Source organism: Falco punctatus, assembly GCF_963210335.1.
Source record: "Falco punctatus genome assembly, chromosome: 3".
NCBI classification, from domain to species: domain Eukaryota; kingdom Metazoa; phylum Chordata; class Aves; order Falconiformes; family Falconidae; genus Falco; species Falco punctatus.
In genome coordinates, this window is record NC_137582.1 from 47,995,815 (window position 1) to 48,016,665 (window position 20,851).

A 20,851-nucleotide genomic window follows, 5' to 3' on the forward strand; every position below is an offset into this window, starting at 1 on the left:
CAATGAATGAACACATCAGGACTATCAAGCTTTCTCACTAGCCAGACCGTAATACTCTCACAACATTCTTGAGTTAAAACATGTGAATGTGAAACAGAATTACTGAATTAAAAATTCTTCAACATCAGCTTTAATACATGAATAGAAAACCTCCTCACATTTGGTATCAGTCTCCAAAGAATCTCCCATGTACTATATACTGACCCACAAAACCAGATCAGCTAAGTGAAATTTGAGTTTATGAGAAAGCATTCCTGATTTTCTCAGTTGTGGTCATAGTATAAAGATTAGAAGAGACATCTATGGCCACTATGTGGAGCTTCTGCTTCTGTGCCTCTTTCTGACGTGATACACAGGGGAGTGATGTAGATGAGACTAGATTACATTAATTCCAAAGAAACTTAATGAAAAACTCCTATGTTCATTCTTTAAATGACCTATTTTAGCCCCTGAGTTTATCATGGAAACAAGGAACAAGGAAATACTTAAAAGAAGCAGGTCACATTCTCAATATTCATGGTTATTTGCATAATTTTAACAAGAAGGAGCCATGGAAAAAAATAAGAAGGGGGTTTGGGGGTTGGGGTTTTTTTTCCTCCAAGTGTTGTATGTCTGCTCTTACTCAGATTACCATAAGAAATCTGTGTAAAAAATCAAGACTGATTTTTTTTCTTAAGGACTGTGCCCCCTTAAAATCCAGCATTTTACACATGCTGAGCTATCTTTGACTACGCCAAACTATTCAGCCCCAACTCCCACAACCTTCATCACTGGCACAGTAAAGCAGACATAGACAACATCTAGACTATGTGACAGTTATGTGATGGAGAAACTTTTCCAGCCTCACTCTGCCACTTGTCCCTACCTGGCTATATATCTGCTTTCCCAGGAAACACACGTGAGCAAAGAAGGGAAATGGTGCTTAAGACAGACATGAAACCAAGGAGAAACTAAGAAGCACTTTCAGTCACAATCGACAAGTCAAAGAACACTGAAATACACATTATTCAAGTCTGAAATACATATTTCAGTCTAAAAGACATCACAGAATACACAAATAGCTAAGTATACATCCTGGAAACATCTGGTATTTTCAGTATAGTTTGTTTCTTGAATCAAATTTATTCCAAGATAGAAATGGCCCAATTTAACCAAACCGTACATCCTTGAAAAAGATATAATTATGAGAACTTTCTGGTAGGTTTGAGAATAATTGCTAGAACCCAGAAGCTAAGGCTGTCATTTTTTTTCAAGCGTAGGTGATAGGAAAACAGGGAGGGGAGAAAAAAAAAGTGTTCTGAGGATATTTATTTTTAAGCTTTTCTTACAGCTTTTTTCACAAGCTGGTGCTATTCATATCAAGTGTTATAATCAAAAGGCCTGAATTCAAATATTGTGACAATTTATATAGCTATTTCTTTATATATTAAAAATAAAAAGGTCAAATAACTGGAACAAGGTTTCTAAAGGGTCTTTGCATACTGATTGGAAAATTAGTATCTAAAAGGATTTGTCAAATGATAAGAGCTGTGTCAGTCCTTAAATAAAGTTGTGCTCATTCAATAAACTTCTGAAATGTCTTTGTTTCTCTTCATGTTTTACTATGTGGGGATGATACCCAAAAAATGTTTTCTAAAAAGTAACTTTATTTCACTGCAGCACTATTTATTTTACTTCAGAGACTTCCCCTGGGATTTTTATTTTTTTTTAATCATTTAAACCAAGGGCTGGGAAAGTACTTGTAATTGACAGCATCATTCATGTTTGATGATAAGAAGTAAACCAAGAGTTTTCTTAGGCTGGGGTCCTAATGTATCTCATATCCCTTTCTTCGAGGCAGTTAAATATGCACTGCCGTGTGAAAGACAACATAGCTGCATTAAAGTCAGCATAGCTACACAAACTTGCTCTTGCTGGAGATCCAGACAGTTGAAAGTATGTGAGCTGTCCAGATGACTCTTCAGCATTTAGCCAATGGTATTTTTGCTTTTAGAGGAGTTAAGATATGAAGATAAGATTCTGTGTTAATCATCTACAGTGTTGCCTTGCCTGTATACTTTCTTCATATAAGCAGATTCATTGAAGTCCAAAGGCTACTTGTGTGAATAAGGTCAGGAGAGTTTGATCCACAGATCTGATCTCTCATGTAGGATAGATTAGAAATCACAGTGCTCACAATCATCTTTACTGCTTTTGTCCAGAATCATTAATATACTTCATCATGAGCTTAGCTTTAATCACACAAGTAGCATTCAAACAAAATATACACTGAAAATCAGAAACATATCTAATTATTTTTGCTGAGGTAGTTATTTTCAGCTGAATCTTCTGAATCTCTTGATGCATAATTTAAAGCTCAATGTAGTCATGGCAAATACTTCCTGTTCATTTTCAAAGGCTTTGGATCAAAGAAAGGACTTCACTCTATAAGTGAAATAAAAATATACAAAGTAACCCCTGTGAAGGAAGATGTGACATAAAAGTGATTCTGAGAAATGGGGTAAAAGTTTTTAGGATGAGTACAGGACCATTCTGACTACCAGATGAACAACATACCCCAACAAAAAAACCTACTAAAATAAGATATTCTGTTCAACTTTGCCATTCTTTGTCTCTTCCCAATCCTATTTATAAAAGCTCACTTTCAGATGCAAGCTAACATAGTACAAAACTGAAAGTGATCACCTAATGCTCATTAAAAAGGGAATAAAATGTGATTTACAGCTGGAATGGAAGGCTGTGTTCTGAATTTGCCTGTTGTTGAATTTGCTATGGACTACGCATTTAAATATCATTTATTGTGATAATTCAGTAACATTTACCCACAGAACTCTCAATAGCCTTTCAAGGGTGAACAGTTTAAATGACATAATCACATCCTTTCTGAATGTCAGAGGTATAGTTAAACCTTTTACACCATTGTGATTTTAGCTTTGTAATGAAATCAGGCAATGCAGGTCATTTTTCCAATGGCAGGTAAACAGTAAGAAAAGCTGTGGGGGAGGAAACGTACTATCAAATGAACTCCTCCTGTCGGAGCTCTCAAGACCTTTGTTCTTACTGCTCTCCTCTGTAGCTTTTTCCATGGAAAGATAAGATGGTAGGGTTGAGCATATAAAAGGGGCAGGGTAGGGTGCTGTTTTTCAGAGCTGTTGGATGGAGCCAACAGGCTTTTTTTCATAGGCTTCTGCAAAAGTTCTACTCTACAAAACAGTGAAATAAATAGTAAAAAGCAATACGGGGAATAAGTATTCCAGAGATTATTGTCATAATTCCCCATTATGTTTTTATGTCCCCAGTTTTGTTCTTAAATGAATGTTAGGCAACAAAGAATCAAAGAGGAGTAGAGTAGGCAGGGATATTTTTAAAATGCTCATTTGGTTCTATGGCAAAAAAATGTGGAAAACTAACTTGATGGCTAGCCCTGCTAATTTATCACTTAAGAAGTGTCAAAAAATGTAAATCATTTTTTCTGTGAAATTAAAGGTTCAGAACAAGATCCTCAGTTGATATAGCCATGCAGCTAATATGCTCAAGACAGTGGAGCAAATCAGTTTATGCCAGTTGAATATTGGATCTTATTAACCTAGTCAAAAATACAGGGTTCATCTAACCTACACAACAGAGCGTGGTAGAAAGATGCCTGAGTGAGCAGGAATTTGAATCAATACAAGTGAGCAGAACAGCATGATTCACTTCACCAGCTCTACTCCTAAGCCAGGCTGGTTCATGCACGTTTGGAGTCATGCTTGAGCTAAGAAGACTAGTAAGTCAAAAGACTACATTAGTTGAAGCATCTCTAAACTTCTTTCCTTTGGAAGATAACATAAGACTTACCATTAACTTTAATGAAAAAGCAATTATCTGATACATATAAGCTTCTGGACTGAATTGTATCTGGAAGAGTTAAGTATCATGTAGTGAAAAACTACTCCATGCTCAAACATATCATGGTACACTACCACATAATAATGATCTATTGTAATCAACAAAGCAGTGAAATGTTATAATTATCTATTAACTACAACAACATAAAGTTGGATGATTTTTAATAGAGGTCAATATGTTTGCTAATACAGATGTTTCTTACTACAGATATTAAACACTTAAACTCTTCACATTCTTATGTTATCAGACTTGACTGGGGGAGTGAAGAGGAGCAGGATGTCAGTAGACACCAGAAAACACACTTTTTTTATCTCAGAGGAGCCTAAAGTCAACCAGAAGAGGCCAGTTTGCAACTGGTATTAAAAATCCTTTAGTAAAGAGAGGGTAACGCTGATCTTCAATAGTTGCTTTGACAGTTATATATTGCAAAGTACTTTCAAAGTTCTTACTTACAAAGAGTTTCTATTGCTATATAACTCCTGATGCATACCTTAAACTGCAGTCACAAATAATGGCATTCTAAAAATCAAGATATTATCTAAAAAAATCAAGAAATTTGGAGTCTAACAGCAAGAATTTCTAAAATGTTAATTGTTACTGTGTTCAATAACTTTGTCCCAATGTTTTAATATGCACATCAATGTCCTGCACAGAATTATCACAGAATTCATAAAAAAAATAATTAATCAATGTCTTTTAATCCAAAGTCCAAAAAGGTGCATGGTAAATAATTTGACCTATGATACAGATAGACTAAAATAATGTGCTCACAAACACTAAGATGGGCAGACTAAAGAAAAGAAATAAAAAAAAATATTCCTTCTGTGACACTAGCTAATATCCAGAACACAAATTAAGCTCTGAGATAATCTCACAGAATCTAATTAAACTATGCAATAGTTCAATCTTGTTTGATTAAACTTTGATCTGTTTTTTTTAGAATAATTCAGTCTGGTAAAATACCTCTAGTCTGGAATCAGGCACTTACTTTTAAGAAGAAATATTTCTACAGATAGCAGAAAGAAACAATTTTGGAGAATCAAGTTTAAATTTTGCTTATTTTTTCTTCATGTGTTTGTTTTTAATTATTAAGAAAAGATTCAATGATAGCTGATAACTGTGATGGGATTTACTGGCCATGAAAAATTATCCTCATGCCCCACCAGATGAGGTGGGATATGCAGGAGACATGGACAGAGGATACATTAGGTGTTAGAGATGGGGGAAAATGGAACAAATGTGTTTGTAGATGCAGGAAAAATTTAGAGTGCTCACTGCTTTTAACAAAAGGAATTGCAATTTTTGTGAAGATTACAAATTAGCATGTGTATGTGGGTTTGCCTTACTAAATCTCATGGAATCAATTATTTTAGAACAGAAGTAATTATGTTAGTATGGTTTTCCTTACAACCAGGCAATTGACATTACTGAGAAAGGTTACTGTTTATTTGGATGCTTAGGTTTTAGCTTTTACTTTGCTTCCTATAAAGATATATACCTGTTGTTTGCTTTGTCTGGGGAAAGCAATGATCAGTATCTTTCAAAATTGTTTTGTCTTTATTTGAATTTATTCTATCAAGACATTCATTAAAGACACCTCCATAAATGGATGTCTCTTTCAAAGCAATAATGAGAGCAAACACATAAAAATGAATTATTTTTTTGTTTGTTTCTAGTAATCAAACTGGAACACAAGGAAGAAGCTGACTAAAATTTTAGACTGAATTAGCATTGGGACTACAAAGAATAAAATTGATATTAACACTTCCAGTTGTACATCATTGGAGTCCAGAAAATGGTTTGTAGGAAACTTCTTAGGTTAGTACGTACTACCCATCAATGGAATGATTTTTTAAGGGAGAGTATATACACATGTTTTTCCTAGAAAATTTCCAAGAAAAACACCTTATCTTTCTAATATATCTGAAAACAAAATTGCTTTACAAATCAGGATAATACTGTCTGACAGTATCTCCATGTGGTTCTCAGCATAATAGCGGCTTGAAGGTGTGTCTTGAAAATCTTTTTGTTTGAATTTCTGGACTTTTTATATGTAGTTAAACATTCAGCAATTTTGAATTCTAAAAATAATCACCAATACGTACATTTTTCCCATCTTTTTCATAAATAAATTGGGGAAATAGAGCTTTTTAACAAGTTCTGTATTTCCTACATTCATAATCATACATTCTGCATATATTACATCCAATATCCAATGTTGTTTTGAATCTGATGGATCAAAACCAGAAGATTTTTTCAGTAAATGAATACAAGGCTACTAATTATTTAAAATTATGGAAACATACTCAAACCCACAAATTTAAAAGGTCTTCAGTGTTTCATTTGTCCAAGTTTCCACTTTAAATGGGATAAAATATTCAGGAAAAATCTCTTTAAAGAATAGTGTGCAAAAGTTCACATGGAATATTTTATTCCTTTTTCTGGTCCACTTCCATCTTTTTCTATTAATTTCTGCTTAAGCAGAACACTTTTTGTACTATGGCCTCTAGCAATAAACCTCTTAACTGTCACTAAAAGCTTCAATATATGATCTTTACTATTCCCATCAATCCTCTTTATTCTAATGAACTGGATAGACGGGAAGCCTGTTCTTAAATAGCTAGTGGCCAAGTTATCAGTATGCAATTTTTTGTTCCTCTCCATACTCCTGGAGGGTTGGGAAAAATCACTTTGTTGTCTCTCTGGCATCATACAATTTGCATGTGTTACTAACAGCAGAGAAACATGCAATTTAATATATAGTTTTGTGGAATATTACTTACTGTGCTGTAAACTTCTCATCAATGTTAATAAAAACACTAGTGCAATTGAAATTCTGGGATATCTCTTTGCTGGCTAACTATAACACATTTTAAAAATTCTGCCTCTGTTTTGTAGGGACTCTGCAATTCTTTCATTCTTAAAAAATTACTATGTTTCTAGGTCACATTTTTTTTGTGAATAGGAAGATTCAGGTAATATCACACAGTGGATGATATTTTGTACATATCTTCAGCTGACATAGCATTAATTTGAAGAGATAATAAATAAACTAAAAGTGGAACATCATCTAGCATGAAAGAAGCCAAATCCTATGTTTGGTGCCATCAGTTACAGCATCTGTCATAATCCTGATACCAATGATTTCTGTTCTCTCAGCTTTCTTTTGTGATAAATGCATGTGAAAAAAAAATCATACTGCTTAATATCAAATTCTCGTGGAAACCCTCACAGTGTTTTAGGCCCAAAAGAGATATACTGGGGTTCCAGTGACAGATCCTGACCCCAGTGGCAAAAAAAAAAAGGATTTAGCTTACCAGGCAAAGGCTCCTGATCTGCGTGGAGAGCCGGCAGTTCCACACATTTGTCTTCTTTAGGGTTGAACCAGCAGTCAAAAGCTAAATACATCTCTTCCTTTGTGCCTGTGTGCTTCATATGCAGTAAATCTAAGTGCCATGACTGTTTTAGCTTGCTATGTGAGCCAGTTACCTGAACTTTGTCTATTAAGCCAATATCTGCCAGTTCATCCTATGTGAGGAGGAAGAGAAGATTAATGGATCTCATTCTAATTGTGCCAGATCAAATGTAGTTGACAGCTGTTTGCAACAGGTGAGCAAACTTCAGTAGTTAAAGAACTGGGACAGATTTATAACTGCTACTATTTTTCCCCTTTCTAATGAATACAAAATTTATTTACTACCCTGAATGAGGAGATGGAATGCTTGAGGTTTGATATCAGGGAGCAAATGATGGCAGTCACTGCTGAAATTGGTACACAGAACAAGACAGAATGTCCATAGATATTACACTGATTCAGTAGACTATTTGCAAGCACAGATGCTTTAGTCAATGTAAAACATTTTGAACACTATTAGAAATATTTCTTACAACTTGTAGCAAAAAAATGGTGCATTTAACTATAAATTTGAAGGAGTATTAAACTGTTTTTGAGGAAACATCCAAGAGCTCCTACATCTTTACCCTACATCAAGTTTTTATATAGAAGCTGCTTATTAAAATCTTCCTCTTATTGCATTCATTCTTGGGAAAAAATCTCCTAGTTCTACTGGAGATAGTACAGCAGCTCTGTGACAGCATTGCCTGAGTAAGTGAAAGTAGAGGAGGCCTTAGGTAACTATAATTATTGATTTTTCCCTGTAAGGGAAAAAGAGAAAACAGAAGTTGTCTTTCCCTCTTCCTAGTCTCTGCTTCTCATACTCTTTCCCCTACCCTTCCATTTCAAAAGCTGCCCAGCTACTAGAAGTGCATTTGATCTGACTTCAGCCTTTCCTCTGACAGTGCACTTCCAGTTTTATTCTATTTCTTTATATTTACCAGAGATTCCTAGAAATAACTTAGGAAAACCTTCTGGGTACTACTCATTTTGGATCATGTTTATGGCCTAGGTGAATCTGCTTAGTTCCTCTTGCATTAAAGAAAAGAGGAACATAAGAAAACAGCCAACTATTTCCTTAGCTCAATCGTTGAGTCAAATTTACCTGACCAGTAGGAAGGAGAACCAGGAAACAGTTTCTTTAACCACAACTTCAAGGCTGCTTTCCAATAAACCTCTAAATGAAATGTAATATATTTTCACTTTCAGGGCTTTTTGCCAGGGGTCTCTTCAGCTCTTTCCCCACCCCCCCCATGATTTTCTCTTGCTACCTGATTCCATGGTTGCAGCAGTCAATCATGAAGAAACATATTTCGGGATATGGCTTCATGGAAATATTTCTCTGATGCAAAGCTAGCTTGTGAGGTTCCCACTTCCCTGTCTGCCCACTTGCTCCCATTCCCTCAGTCCTGCCCTATACTTTTTTCTGCAGCTACAGGATGAACCAATCAAGGTTAAAACTAAGGCTAAGGAGTGAATCAAGGTTGAAACTTCCAGTTTTCTCACAGGGATCAACTATTTCCTCAAAATCCACAAAGGGCAAAAGAAGGATGGAGCAAGCAGTACAAGAACGGGACAGGTGGTAGTTAGACTTCCCTTGAATACTGTCCTAGCTTCCAGCAGTTTGTGGCTCAGAGATTTCCTGAGCCAGAGGAGGTATCTGCCATGTTTACCTCCAGATTCTTTCATGGAGAACAAACCCAGAAAAGCGTAAGAGTGAGACAGCGTTGGCAATGCAAAGGAATTATAGCTACAGGAGGGAGGTAAGAGCGTTGGGAAAAGAAGCAGCCTACAATTCAGCAAAAGACGTTTGCAAATATTTCAGTTAAGGGGTAATAGGAGGAAATGAAGACAAACAATGGAAGGGCAGAACCAAATGAGGAAGGAGAAAACTTGTGGGTAAAAAGGAGCTGATCAAGAGGGAAAAGACAATTATAATGACAGGCAAAAAAAGAGAGAAACCCTGCAAGAAGAGGAGGTTAGCCTGGAGAAACATGGTGGCAGGGATGAATAAATTACATGAAAGACAAAAATGATAATTCTGTAAGTTTTGTCTCATTTATGATTCTTCTTCTCCATCATCAGCCTCAAAATTTCTATAGTATCCCATAGCATACTGTGTGTTTACAAGTTACTTACTTTTGTGAGATCAACAAAACCTGTAAATCAGTACCTGCAGCGTGGTATATACTGTGATATGCACCAAGGGACCAATTTGCTCACTTAGGCATTCTCAGTATCACACATTGGGAGAATCTGCTCCTTCAAAAACCATTGTTCAAGCGGCAGTGTTACTACCTACAGACAAAAATGATGACCTGTGCCAAACCTGCACAGAGGACTTAAAAATCAATTTGGTAGTTTAGTTTAAAGAAACAATTTGTCTCAAAATTAAGTGGGTTATTGGCTACATGATTCTTAGACTTTTCTTTCAATAGAGAAAGGTTGAAGTACTTTGATCTGAATTGCTTTTCCCGTAACTTGAAGTGGCAACTTTTTGCAACTCAGATTGCCGTAGAAGATAAAAGAAAGGCATATCGGACCCTCTTCATCGCTCAAGTCAGATCCAATGATGTCCATTATCCAGAGACCTGATGAATTCATATTGATTTCAGACAGTTTAGGACTAGTCAATCTTCTACCTGTAAAAATTATCAGAGAGAAAGAGGAAAGAAGACAACATGAGAGAATGACATAATATAGCAGGACCATAGCCTTTACGGTACACAAACAAAGCTCTGTTTGCAGTTTATGTTGTATCTATAGCAAGAGCTCACTAAGAATAACACATCAATCCCTTTATTAGAATATTTGCCAAGACTTTAACACCTTAATACTACTTCTGTGTTTAAAATTTAGTTTCAGAGTTATTTTGTTGATGCCAAGGTATTTTCCTTGTCATGTTTAGAAGTAATTGCTAAGAGAACATTCAGTCACCTTTTAGAGGTCTAATTAATTGTTCTTAAAAAAGCAATCAATGTTACTAAAACTAATTTATCATTCAGAAGTACCAGCCATATGTAGCATGTAGGCACCTAATGCAAAATGAATGATACTAATGAATTCTGCTTGTAACTAGATCTTACCTAGCAATATAATATGTGCTGTAACAGTGCAAGACTGACAGGTAAACCTATAATAAACATGCAAAAATATTTGCCAGATCTCAGAAGATCAATATTACTATCTCCCTCTCTTTTTCTTCCTTAATTACTGTTATCCTTCATTTTCACTCTGTTTTAACCGTTCTACAGGAAATTAAAATTATTTCATGGAAATGAACAGCTCAGTAAAATGCACTTTCCACAACTCAGAAAAAGCACACAACTGAATACCTGTGTATCTATCATGGGCACCTTATGTTTTAAAGCTTTTTATCCCTGGACAAACTTCTGTAGCTTATTTACTTTACATGAAATTGTTTTCACAGGATTGAAGGAAGGAATCTTTTCTATTAGTTCTAAATGACTGAAGGTCCTGATGTGAGTGTTCTTTTGCTGTATACATCCAGGTTTAGATTTGCACAAATTGTGGCATAGTAGGTTTGAAATGAGCAGAAACTAAAACTGTTGCTTTGTGCTGTGGAATAATACCACAGGTAAAGGCTAGGCTTATTTCACTACAGTAACTTTTCTCTGGATTTCAAATGGGATCCTAAGCTGCCTGAAAAGTGGTTCATAAAACTTATGCTATTTATCCCCATGAGGAACACATTCCAAACTCTAAACTGCTTTAAATCTTTCATTGCAATCTGGTATATTTAATTTGGAAGGCAAGTGTTCCATACACAACACATAGACAAAAGAGAATTTTATTAACTTTGACCTTACCAGGTGTGGTTTTGCTATAGTAGTAAGATCAGACTGAAAATTCACATTTTCAATAAAAGAAGGCTACTACAGAAATTTGCAAGAGCTGTAGGCAAATTTACAGATACAGATATATATATATAAACAGGCAGGCTAGTTTTGCAGAAGAGCTTACCAACTGTCACAATCTCACAAACAGTATCATATAGTCCCAGATGAGTATCAAGCCAGTTCCACAATGGGAAGACCCATTCTTTGTCCAAGTCCTGTGATTCCTTGACTGTTACCATCTTGAGGTACATCCCAGCTCCATAGCCTTCTCCATGGTGTCCTATGACCACTTTTTGCAAATCACTCAGGGAAACAGCTTCCACCAAAAATGAATCCACCTGCAAAAAAAGGGAAATACTTAATACAACAGAGTTTGGACCCAAATATACTTTAACTTCAGGGGAAATATAATCCTGGATTCAGCTGAGGATTTAAAATTCGTGTCTTTTTTTTTTTTAATATTTAACACAACATCTATCCTCTGTAATCTATGAAAGCACTATACCTAACATTGAATTCCATATTCATCATTAATGATGCATTGTAACTTCTGAGCTTTAGACAATATGGATCATTTCATCAATAATTTCATATTACATTAAAATGTATATACCTCAAACTTATGACAGTCAAGCAGTTATGACAAGATTTTGGTTCCAGTCAAACTTCTGTCTTTCAGAGTATTTTAGTTTCTAAAATTTATCACACAAACCTAGATGTATATTAATAGTCCTAAAGAAAAGTTAGAAATCTAAAAAGAATGTGTTTGCTCTAAGATAGCTTCTAAATTCTTCTGCAATAGTCAGAAAAGCCTGTCTTTTTGTTTTTCTTCCAAAATGAAAATCATTGTGGAAACAGCAAATGGAGAAAAAAAGTAACAGAAGGGACTAAGTTAAGATGAAGGTGGAGAACAAGCCAAAAATGAGAGATGGGAAGGGAAGCAGAATGGAGACGGCAGAGTAAGACAAAGAGAAGTAAACACAAGCATCAGTGTGTGAGAATAGGGGCAATAAAAACAAGACAAGGAAAAATATGAAAAGCAAAGCAAGACATTATATGCCCCACTAACTTTTTGCTTGTAAGAAAGCCAGGTGTTCTGTATATGGCCCAGCCTAGGGCCAGATGGAAGTTGAAAAGGTCAAGAAGATTATTAACAACTGGTGTTGGAACAGCAACGTCTAGGATTATATCTAACATCGTCATGCCAATAAAACATTCATTCAATAGTAGGAACTTACTAAACCAGATGTCAGGAAAATTGAAAAAGAACATATTAGCAAACCAATCTCTAAAAAATTTAATACTTGCCAAAGTCCTATGTATAAAAATATTGGAGAAGTAGATTTTCTGTTACTAATATTAGAAGTACTTTCATATGCCAAAAATATTGAGGTAGGTTTTTTTAACAATAGTCAGGACCCAACAGCAGATTTTAAGCAGAAATAATTAACTTTTTAAAATTAAGACATTTTAGGAAATAAATCTGTTCATGAAGGTAAATTAAAATAATGATTGTAGAGTGCTATCTTCTGTATATAAGGCATAGCTGCAGAAATGAAATCTAGAAATTCTCTGGTTTTTACCAATTCCGCTTTTACCCTACCAAGTGCTGTGGTAATTGTCTAATTAAATAATTTCACAGAAATGTAAGACTCTCCTTGACAGTGTACTTGGTAGTGAACTTTTTTAAACGTCAATGTTCAGGGAGTGAACCTCTCATAGGAAAGCCTAAGAGAAGAATTTTAATGTTATTAGTCATCTAGAAACACTGGGTTTATGTGCATTCTCTTCTCTAAGTGGAATTCTTGTCTCTTGTCTAAACTTATTGACTAGACGTTGAGTTACTGTTTCATGTGGGATTGTGGTTACAGAAACATCACTGACTGCAGAAGTCTCACAGCAATTTCTGTAACATTTCGAATCACTGATTTTTAATTCTTTGCTACCTGTGCTGTTCTATATTTGGAACGGAAAAGCAAGAAGCACAATCACAGAGGTTCTCCCCAGTAATCAGCTTTCTGTGTGCTCATGTGGAGCATTTATTATTATGTGGGGATGTCCTTGTACAGGAAAGACAACACTGGCATTGGTTTACTGCAAATATCTGGAAGATAAATAAGATATATGTGCTAACCCCTGCACATATAACAACATTTTTGTGCCATTACCTTATCCCTTTGAAATTTTCTTCCTTTTGCTAAAGACGTATGAAGTTTCCTTACGCCTGTGTCCCCTCTTTTGCCATAGAGAGTGATATAAACATTTGCAAAAGTTTCTGCTCCCCAGCGGTCACCAATATGTACAGAGACAACATACTTATACACTGTACAAAAAGAAGAAAAAGTTCAAGTAAAGCTTGTTAAGTACAAGGTATACTTAAAAGAAAACATCAACAGAGAGTATTTAGTAAAACTACTGCTTGTTTTTATTTCTGCAGCTACCAAAAAATCTGCTACACAGTGACTGAAATAGTGAGGTTACCCTTCATGAATCTGACCTCTTCATGCTAAGCTCAGAGAAGAATTTCCATTCATTTCCTTAGGAATTCAAAGGAAATTTTAGACCTATGCACCTTAGAGCTACTAAAATCTAGACAAATTCTGCCCAATTCTATTTTACTGTTCAAGACCCGGAAAATAAGAACTCATCTGTGTGTTCAGGGACTGTTAGAAATGGAATGATCTTTGCGGCAGATAATAACTATCACAGGTTAAAGAACAAGATACTATCTAAAGTTTATGTAAATTAGAATAGCAGAGACTGATGTAGCATAGCATCTGGATACACAACATGACATATAAGTATAAAAATTTACAAAATGCACTTATTATTTTAAGGTGCATAACAGGAGCTATAAACTTTTTGCCTCTATAATCCTCCAATATAAATGCACTTCTATACAGTCAGATTCGATTTTTTCTGAGGAAGATCATTAAATCACATACATATTCATGCTCATACAAAATGAATAACCAAAAATTTTGAAAGTAATTTTCAATGTACAGTTCTGCCGAGTTAACATATAACTAATGTAATGCTACAGTTGCTTTTAAGGTCATGAATAGGACTGAGGTATTCACGGACCAGAACTTTTGTAACTTTAGTTTAGAAATGCAGTCATGCCTCTAATTACTCTTATCTCACATGTAACTGCTACCTTTTCCAAACAAACACAGTACTTCTGTAAGTTTTCACATTCCAAGTGCACCTCTGAATATACTCTGAAACTCTCAGCATCTCAAAAAATAGACCTTAGCAATAAACAAATATAAAACTTTTTTGTACAATGAGGCTTACTTCTGATACCTGCATTAGTAATTAAAGCTATTAGAGCTATAAGCTGACTAATTCACTAGTAAGTCTACCACAAATCATGTCCATGGCTTTGAACATGTGCTTTATCTTTTAAAAATATAATTACATTGTTCAGTTTTGCACACTTAGAATCATACAGAAGATTTAGCATCTGTGAAACCCAATATGCAACTGAACTGGAAAATTAAAATTTCTTAAGTGGTCAGCATTTTTGCAGTGCATATATGAAGACATTTGCAACAGAGCCACTGAAGATAGCAAATCCAGATAAAGTGCTATATTATATCTGTGGCATTGATTTCTTTTCAAAAGGCTAGTTAACACTGTTTATATCTTCTCAGTGGTTTTACCTGGTAAAGTTTTCTGGTCCTCATTGACTGCAGGGAATTCCTTCACCAGCTCCTTGTCATCTCTGTTAAGAGAGAGCCAGCAATTACAGTTGAACTTCAGTTCTTGTTTTGTATGTAGCTCTTCCAAGCGAAAAGACTTCAAATGCCAACCCTCAAAGCCTGGCACATCATCACAGCTGACCCGAATCTTGTATACATCTCCCAGGTCTCCAGTCTCAATCTGCAACAAATATGATGAGGAAGAACGTACTGTCAGGGCTGGTTCACCTATAGAGATTTTCCCAAATATCTGTGTAGAATTCCTAAACTTTAACCAATGGAAAAGATGAATTGGAGGCTGGAATAAGTGTGTTGAGAGAATCATTCCTTCTCTTTTTTATGGTATAATCATGGGTGAGATTGTCTCCCTTACTTTCCTCTGTTCCCTTACAAGTATTGTAAGCATGATTATCGTTAGGGTGAGAGTTAAGGTTAAAATTAGTAACATCTCTGAATTTAAGCCCTTTAGACAAAGGGTAACATGTAAAGCTTTGACCCTACTGGATAAAGAGAACATTAACTTACAATTAAAGGTTCTGGTATCAGCAGTCAAGTGAGGTATTAAAATTAATGATAATTACTATGAGCCTAAAAAGTTTCAACTAAATTCTCATTTGCAAAATGATTGGATTTAGAACATGAAATTGCTTTATAACCAATTCTTTGGAAAAGAGAAGGGATATTTCTGCATGAAAGTAAATCATTAATGTTACAGAAATAACTCAGTAGAACAACACAGCCCTGTTCCCATACTACCTATGGGAAATTCAAAATCTGGTTGCTGATTGTGGGCTTCTGTGAGATCTGGTTAAACCATCCGACCTCAAGCTGTGGGAACTGGGATACCAAACTGCATCAAGCACTAATTATCTGCCCAACATTAACCACTGCATAAGTCCTCTGAACACTGGGAAGAGGAGTGCTTCAGCCTTTCAGCTGGCAATTGCAAGAAAGACAGGGTGGGAAGCGATTTTCAAATGAAACAAGACAACTATTATTTTTTAAAGATAACAATTATTTTTAAGAAATACCAAAACAGAAATTGTTGCCAGAGGCCTTCTTCTCTCATACTGCTTTTATCTTCTTCCAGACCAGTCACAACATAAGCTTTGGTGACTGTTGTCAGGAAATAAATGCTTTGTGCACCTAGTAGCGTCACAGTAAGAAACTGAAGTTACTCTTACACAATCATGCTCTGGGACCAGAAGCATCACCAGCAGACTGGGTCCTAAAACAGAGTACAGAGCTCCTAATAGATTAATTTATTCTCCTTCCCAACAGAGTTTTGAACCTGAAAGCCCTTCACTGCTGACCCAGCTTGCTTAAAGCTAGTTCATGTGCTTTTGCACAGTGAACACATGCAAGTAGGGAAGTATCAGCTACCTTAATCTTATTAGTGAGGAAGCATATAAAAAGTGTGGGTTTGTCATTCTGGGAAACAGTTGGCCAATGCCATTAATAACTGTTATGCAAATCAGAATTAGTAAAACATCCAAGTATGAAGAGGAACAGTTAACTGAAAATAAAGCAACGTGCCAAAATAATTGTACAGGAGCTTGAACTGTTTGTGATACAGAACTTATGAAAAGAGGCCCATGGTAGGAAGGAATTGCATTCGATGACTTAAAAGATCCCTTCTAGTCTGAATTTCTTAAGGTGTTATAAGTGGTTGCCATGTCACTCGTAGAAAATTTCAAGATTCAAGGCATTGTTCTTTAAGGACCAGGGAAGGAATCCTTCCTAAAGCCACAGTGGTGGCTTTACACTGAAGAAGAAGGCACCAAACTTGTTCTCTCTCTAAGCCTAGCCTGCCCTGCCTGTCTGTATGCCATCATGCATACAGAACTTAAGGCTGTCCCAGACTACAATGCACATGTGAGGGACATTATGCCTCTTGGATCTACCACGTCCTCACAGATTCCTCTGGTCTCCACCATTGTGCCACAAAAAGGGAAATACATGGGCAGAATTTAATGTCGAGTTTTTCATTCATGCTATGTATGCTGCAAAGGGTATTATTAGCTATGGTGGACCAAGTGATCTAATTCTTCCTAAAATATATATTCTTCTTTTATTAAATTTAACAGGAATTATTTGGATTCATTGAGAGGAAAGCGCACAGGTTCTTCACCCACTTAAACTACAGTTCCTTCACAGGCAACATCATCATTGCTGCTTCTCTTTCAGAACAAGACTACTGACTTGTAAAATTAGTGCCTGCGGATTTTCTTTCTTGTAGATGCACCTCATGACTGTATCACACAGCTACTCTAAATGCCACGCGCAACTTCTTCCATACAGCTCTCTCGTTTGGAGTTGCAACATGACAGAACTTGATATTTTTACATTACATGGCAAGGTGTACCTCACATTTTACTATGTCTTCTGCTACCCAAATTTGCAATTCTCTGAGCTTCTAAATTGTCATAAATGCATGTGTTTTAATCCTTGTAGGAAATGCATAAATGAAATATATAGGAAAATGATTTCAGAATGCTGGACAGACTATTTAAAAGCAACAATTTCCCCTTTTGTTTCCAGACTCACAATTTCAATTAATTCCATGACTGCCTTTGAGCCAGCAAGCACTAGTAATTACACTGTCTATGAACCATGGAATGAAACACCAACTCTATTCAGTTGTGTGTGTTAGATATTTGCCCCCTTTTTCATGGTTTCGTTTTTTACCCCAAGTTCTGGACATTATTAACCTCTCTGTTCATCTCCATCATTGTAACACAACATTGCCATTACATCATTCCTGTAATCCTTTTCTGAGCAATTTAATACGATCAGTTTCCCTTTGGAATACAGTATCCTATCTGATCCCATAATTGGCTTTTCCCTCCATCAATGCCTATTAATTGATGTAACATGACCTTCAAAGCAGAGACAGACAAATAATCCATCACAAAGTGTATATCCAGTGAATATCCTAGTTTAAAATTCAGACAATGCTTGCAAGAAGACACTATACCTTGGGTTTTATTCATGATTATAATTTCCTGATATTTTTTTCCACATATATTTCTTCTGAACAGTTTTATGTAATATTCAGTACTTGAAATCTTAGCTGAGTTGGATGTGATTTGTCATATAACTAACAACACAATATTTTTTCCAATACATGGTTGAAGGATCAAAGCTCTTATAATCAAGAGGATTCTCTGGGAAAGCCATGGGTGTTTTGAAGATCTCAGGTAACTGATGAAGATGATTAGAGAATTTCATATTTTGAATCTTCTCCTTTTTGATTCACCCAGGACTTCTCCTAAGCCTTCAATGCCTAAGGCAACTAAGGCTTTGTAAAATTTACTGTTTGGGTGCACCTATAAATTAAATTCATTATTACTTCCCTGTCTAAAAAAAAAAAAAAGTGCATAAATGATTCTAGTTGAAGGTGTGGTCAAAGCATCCTAAAACTACTACTGCACTGTCAGTTTACTTTCATTTTCCAGGTTATTTTCAAATGTGTTTATTGGAGGTGTCATGATTTCTTACCATGCTATCTTCAGTGCTAGAACTCTCAGCAGATTCAATAACATTGACACATTACCTCCTTCTCAATTTATTTTTAGAACTAAAGTGTTCTAATTAAATTTATTCTTATTTAAGCAGCTCACCCACTGTACTACAGATGCCTGAGACCACTGAAACCCAACAACTGTACCTTATAGCATGCTGCTATTTTATCTCTTTTAGCAATTTATTCTTTACGCCTGCTACATGCAATTAAACTACACCTGTTCTTTCACAGGAGTTGGGTAGAAATATTTTGGATCAAATAATCATTCTGAATACAATACACATCTGTGCATCCATTTGTGTGAGAACACCTGGAAAATCAGGAATTTACATGCCTTCCTGTCCACAGTGTGCAATAAGTGTATGTCTGAGATCAAAATTAAGCCTACTGGTTCAAAACAATGTGAGCTGTTGATAGCACATAACCTGTTGTTCTTTTTACTGCACTATATTACCGAGGACATTTGTCTAAGATCAGGATCTTGGGGGGGGGGCTTTAAAAGTTCATTTACTCCTGCTTGTTGGAAAGCTGAATTCACAGCTTGTCCTCCTTGTGATACTGTGCTCATGCCTCCAGCCTGCTGCTACAGTGGGAGAATGTGAGCAAACCTTCTGTATTCTTCTGAATAGCCTTAATAAGAACAAAAAAAGGGAGAATAAAAAAAAAGTGAGTTTATGAGTTGAACCACCCAGAGAAGATATTAAGGTATTTATGAAGATATCTGTGAATCCCCAAATGCTCCTTTATGTCAGACCCACTATTCTGATTTCCTTAGAATGCCCCAAAACCTGTGAAACAAACACTGTAAGCAATGTGGCAGAAACAAAATTTCATGCACTTTAAACAATACTCAAATAGTTTTAACTTCTTCATACAAAGCAACAAAACCAAACACACAAATAGCTAAGGGGAAAACATAGACACTAACCCAAAGCCAATCCAAAGTATGAACAAGCATTCTAGAAAGCCATTGGAGTGGGAGCCCAGTACAATGGATATGGTGCTAGAGTACCTAGGATAGTGTACTATGAGGGACAACCACAACTGACAAATAACAATACTAATTTCTCTGAGCATGGTACCCAGTCATTGAAATTAGGCAGTCTTAACAAGACATACATGTCATTTGGGAAATTACCAACAAGTTAGACGTAGCAGAGGCCTGCTTTATGCAATGATGCCTGCCAAAATTCAGCCAGCTGGTGTGGTTGCTCCATAGATAGATTCTGCCTCTATTGACCTCTTCAATTTGTCAATGGCTTAGGAAGCTCCTTTTGTTGCTCAGTGTGTTTCCTGTCTGTTTTCTGATAAGCAGCTGCTTTCCTGTCTTTAAGAAGTGCCATTTATCTTTTCATTTACTCCCTGTAAAGTTCCTAAATTGCTTTAATTTGTTATTTAAATTAAAAATTCAGCATGGATCAGGTCATTACAATGAAGCTTTGACAACATTTTCTAAATGTAGTTTTGCCACTCTTTTCAGGATGTTTATTGCAGCCATTGAAAAGTATTTCTGAGCTTTATAAAACTGCTTTGAATTGTAAGCTCTTTTTCCCATCTCACTGGCTAGAAGCTGTACTTCATGCCAATCAACAGAATTTGCAGTGAGTTAACCTAGAAAGCCAGGACAGAATCTAAACATTAAAACGATGCCTCGGATGAATCCTCTCAAAGCAGCAGGATGCATCAGGTGTACAGGTAGTCAGGGCTGTGTTAGGGTTGATTTCAATGCTGGCCATATATATGCCATTGCTTCAGGGTTCATCACACTTTGATATGCCTGAATACATTCTGTACTGATTTATGATTATCCAGAAAAATCCTCTGCCTGCTGGCCTGAGAGAAAGGACTATTTTTGGGGAGAGTGGATGCTGCTTTACAAAGACTGAAATAAAGAAAAGAAAAGCCCACTTGTGTCCCCTGGGAATACTGTTAGATCCTTCATTTTCTGCTTTCGCAAATAATTGTATATTGCCTTTTGTATAAACCGCAACTCAGGAATCTTTAGAGAATTGGAAAAAATGCAAGATGAGCTGGTGAATGCAATAAATTACACAAAAGGGACCATTTTTCTCCATGATACATACCCTCGAAGGCACTGAAAATTCAAAGAGAACACTACAGCTGGCTGTAGAGGAACAGGAATACCAGAAAAATGACCCAAGATCTAAAGTTGTATCATTCCATCTTTGTAAATAAATATGTCATTTGTACCAGTTAAACTAGCATTCCACACGTGTGTGTATATATATACTTTTTTGTTGTTATATGTCATAATAAACTCTGTGCAGTACTCTATATTTATGACTTACAATGAATTCATCTGTTGCTCTGGGTAGAAAGCACACATATCCTGGGTTTTGTGGAGAAAGCAGAAGCTCATCACTTTTGCCCTTTGAGCCATAAATCACAAGGGTCCTTTTACACTCTCGTGGCTCTGGGGAATCTGCATCTGTTTTAACCTGCACCCTCCACTGTTGTG

At 35.9% G+C, this 20,851-nt stretch overlaps 1 protein-coding gene across 1 annotated transcript in view; it reads right to left on the reverse strand.

The window, feature by feature from the left end:
- The window catches only part of LOC308060261 (lipoxygenase homology domain-containing protein 1-like), a gene marked incomplete at its 5' end in the record, with an annotated part of 211,124 nt that overhangs the window by 89,179 nt on the left and 101,094 nt on the right, over positions 1-20,851 (reverse strand). Inside the window, 6 exons of the mRNA XM_080378728.1 lie at positions 7,206-7,416; positions 9,737-9,924; positions 11,267-11,480; positions 13,311-13,465; positions 14,808-15,027; positions 20,682-20,851. Coding sequence (XP_080234854.1) covers positions 7,206-7,416; positions 9,737-9,924; positions 11,267-11,480; positions 13,311-13,465; positions 14,808-15,027; positions 20,682-20,851 — 1,158 coding nt within the window. The remainder of the gene's footprint in view (positions 1-7,205; positions 7,417-9,736; positions 9,925-11,266; positions 11,481-13,310; positions 13,466-14,807; positions 15,028-20,681) is intronic.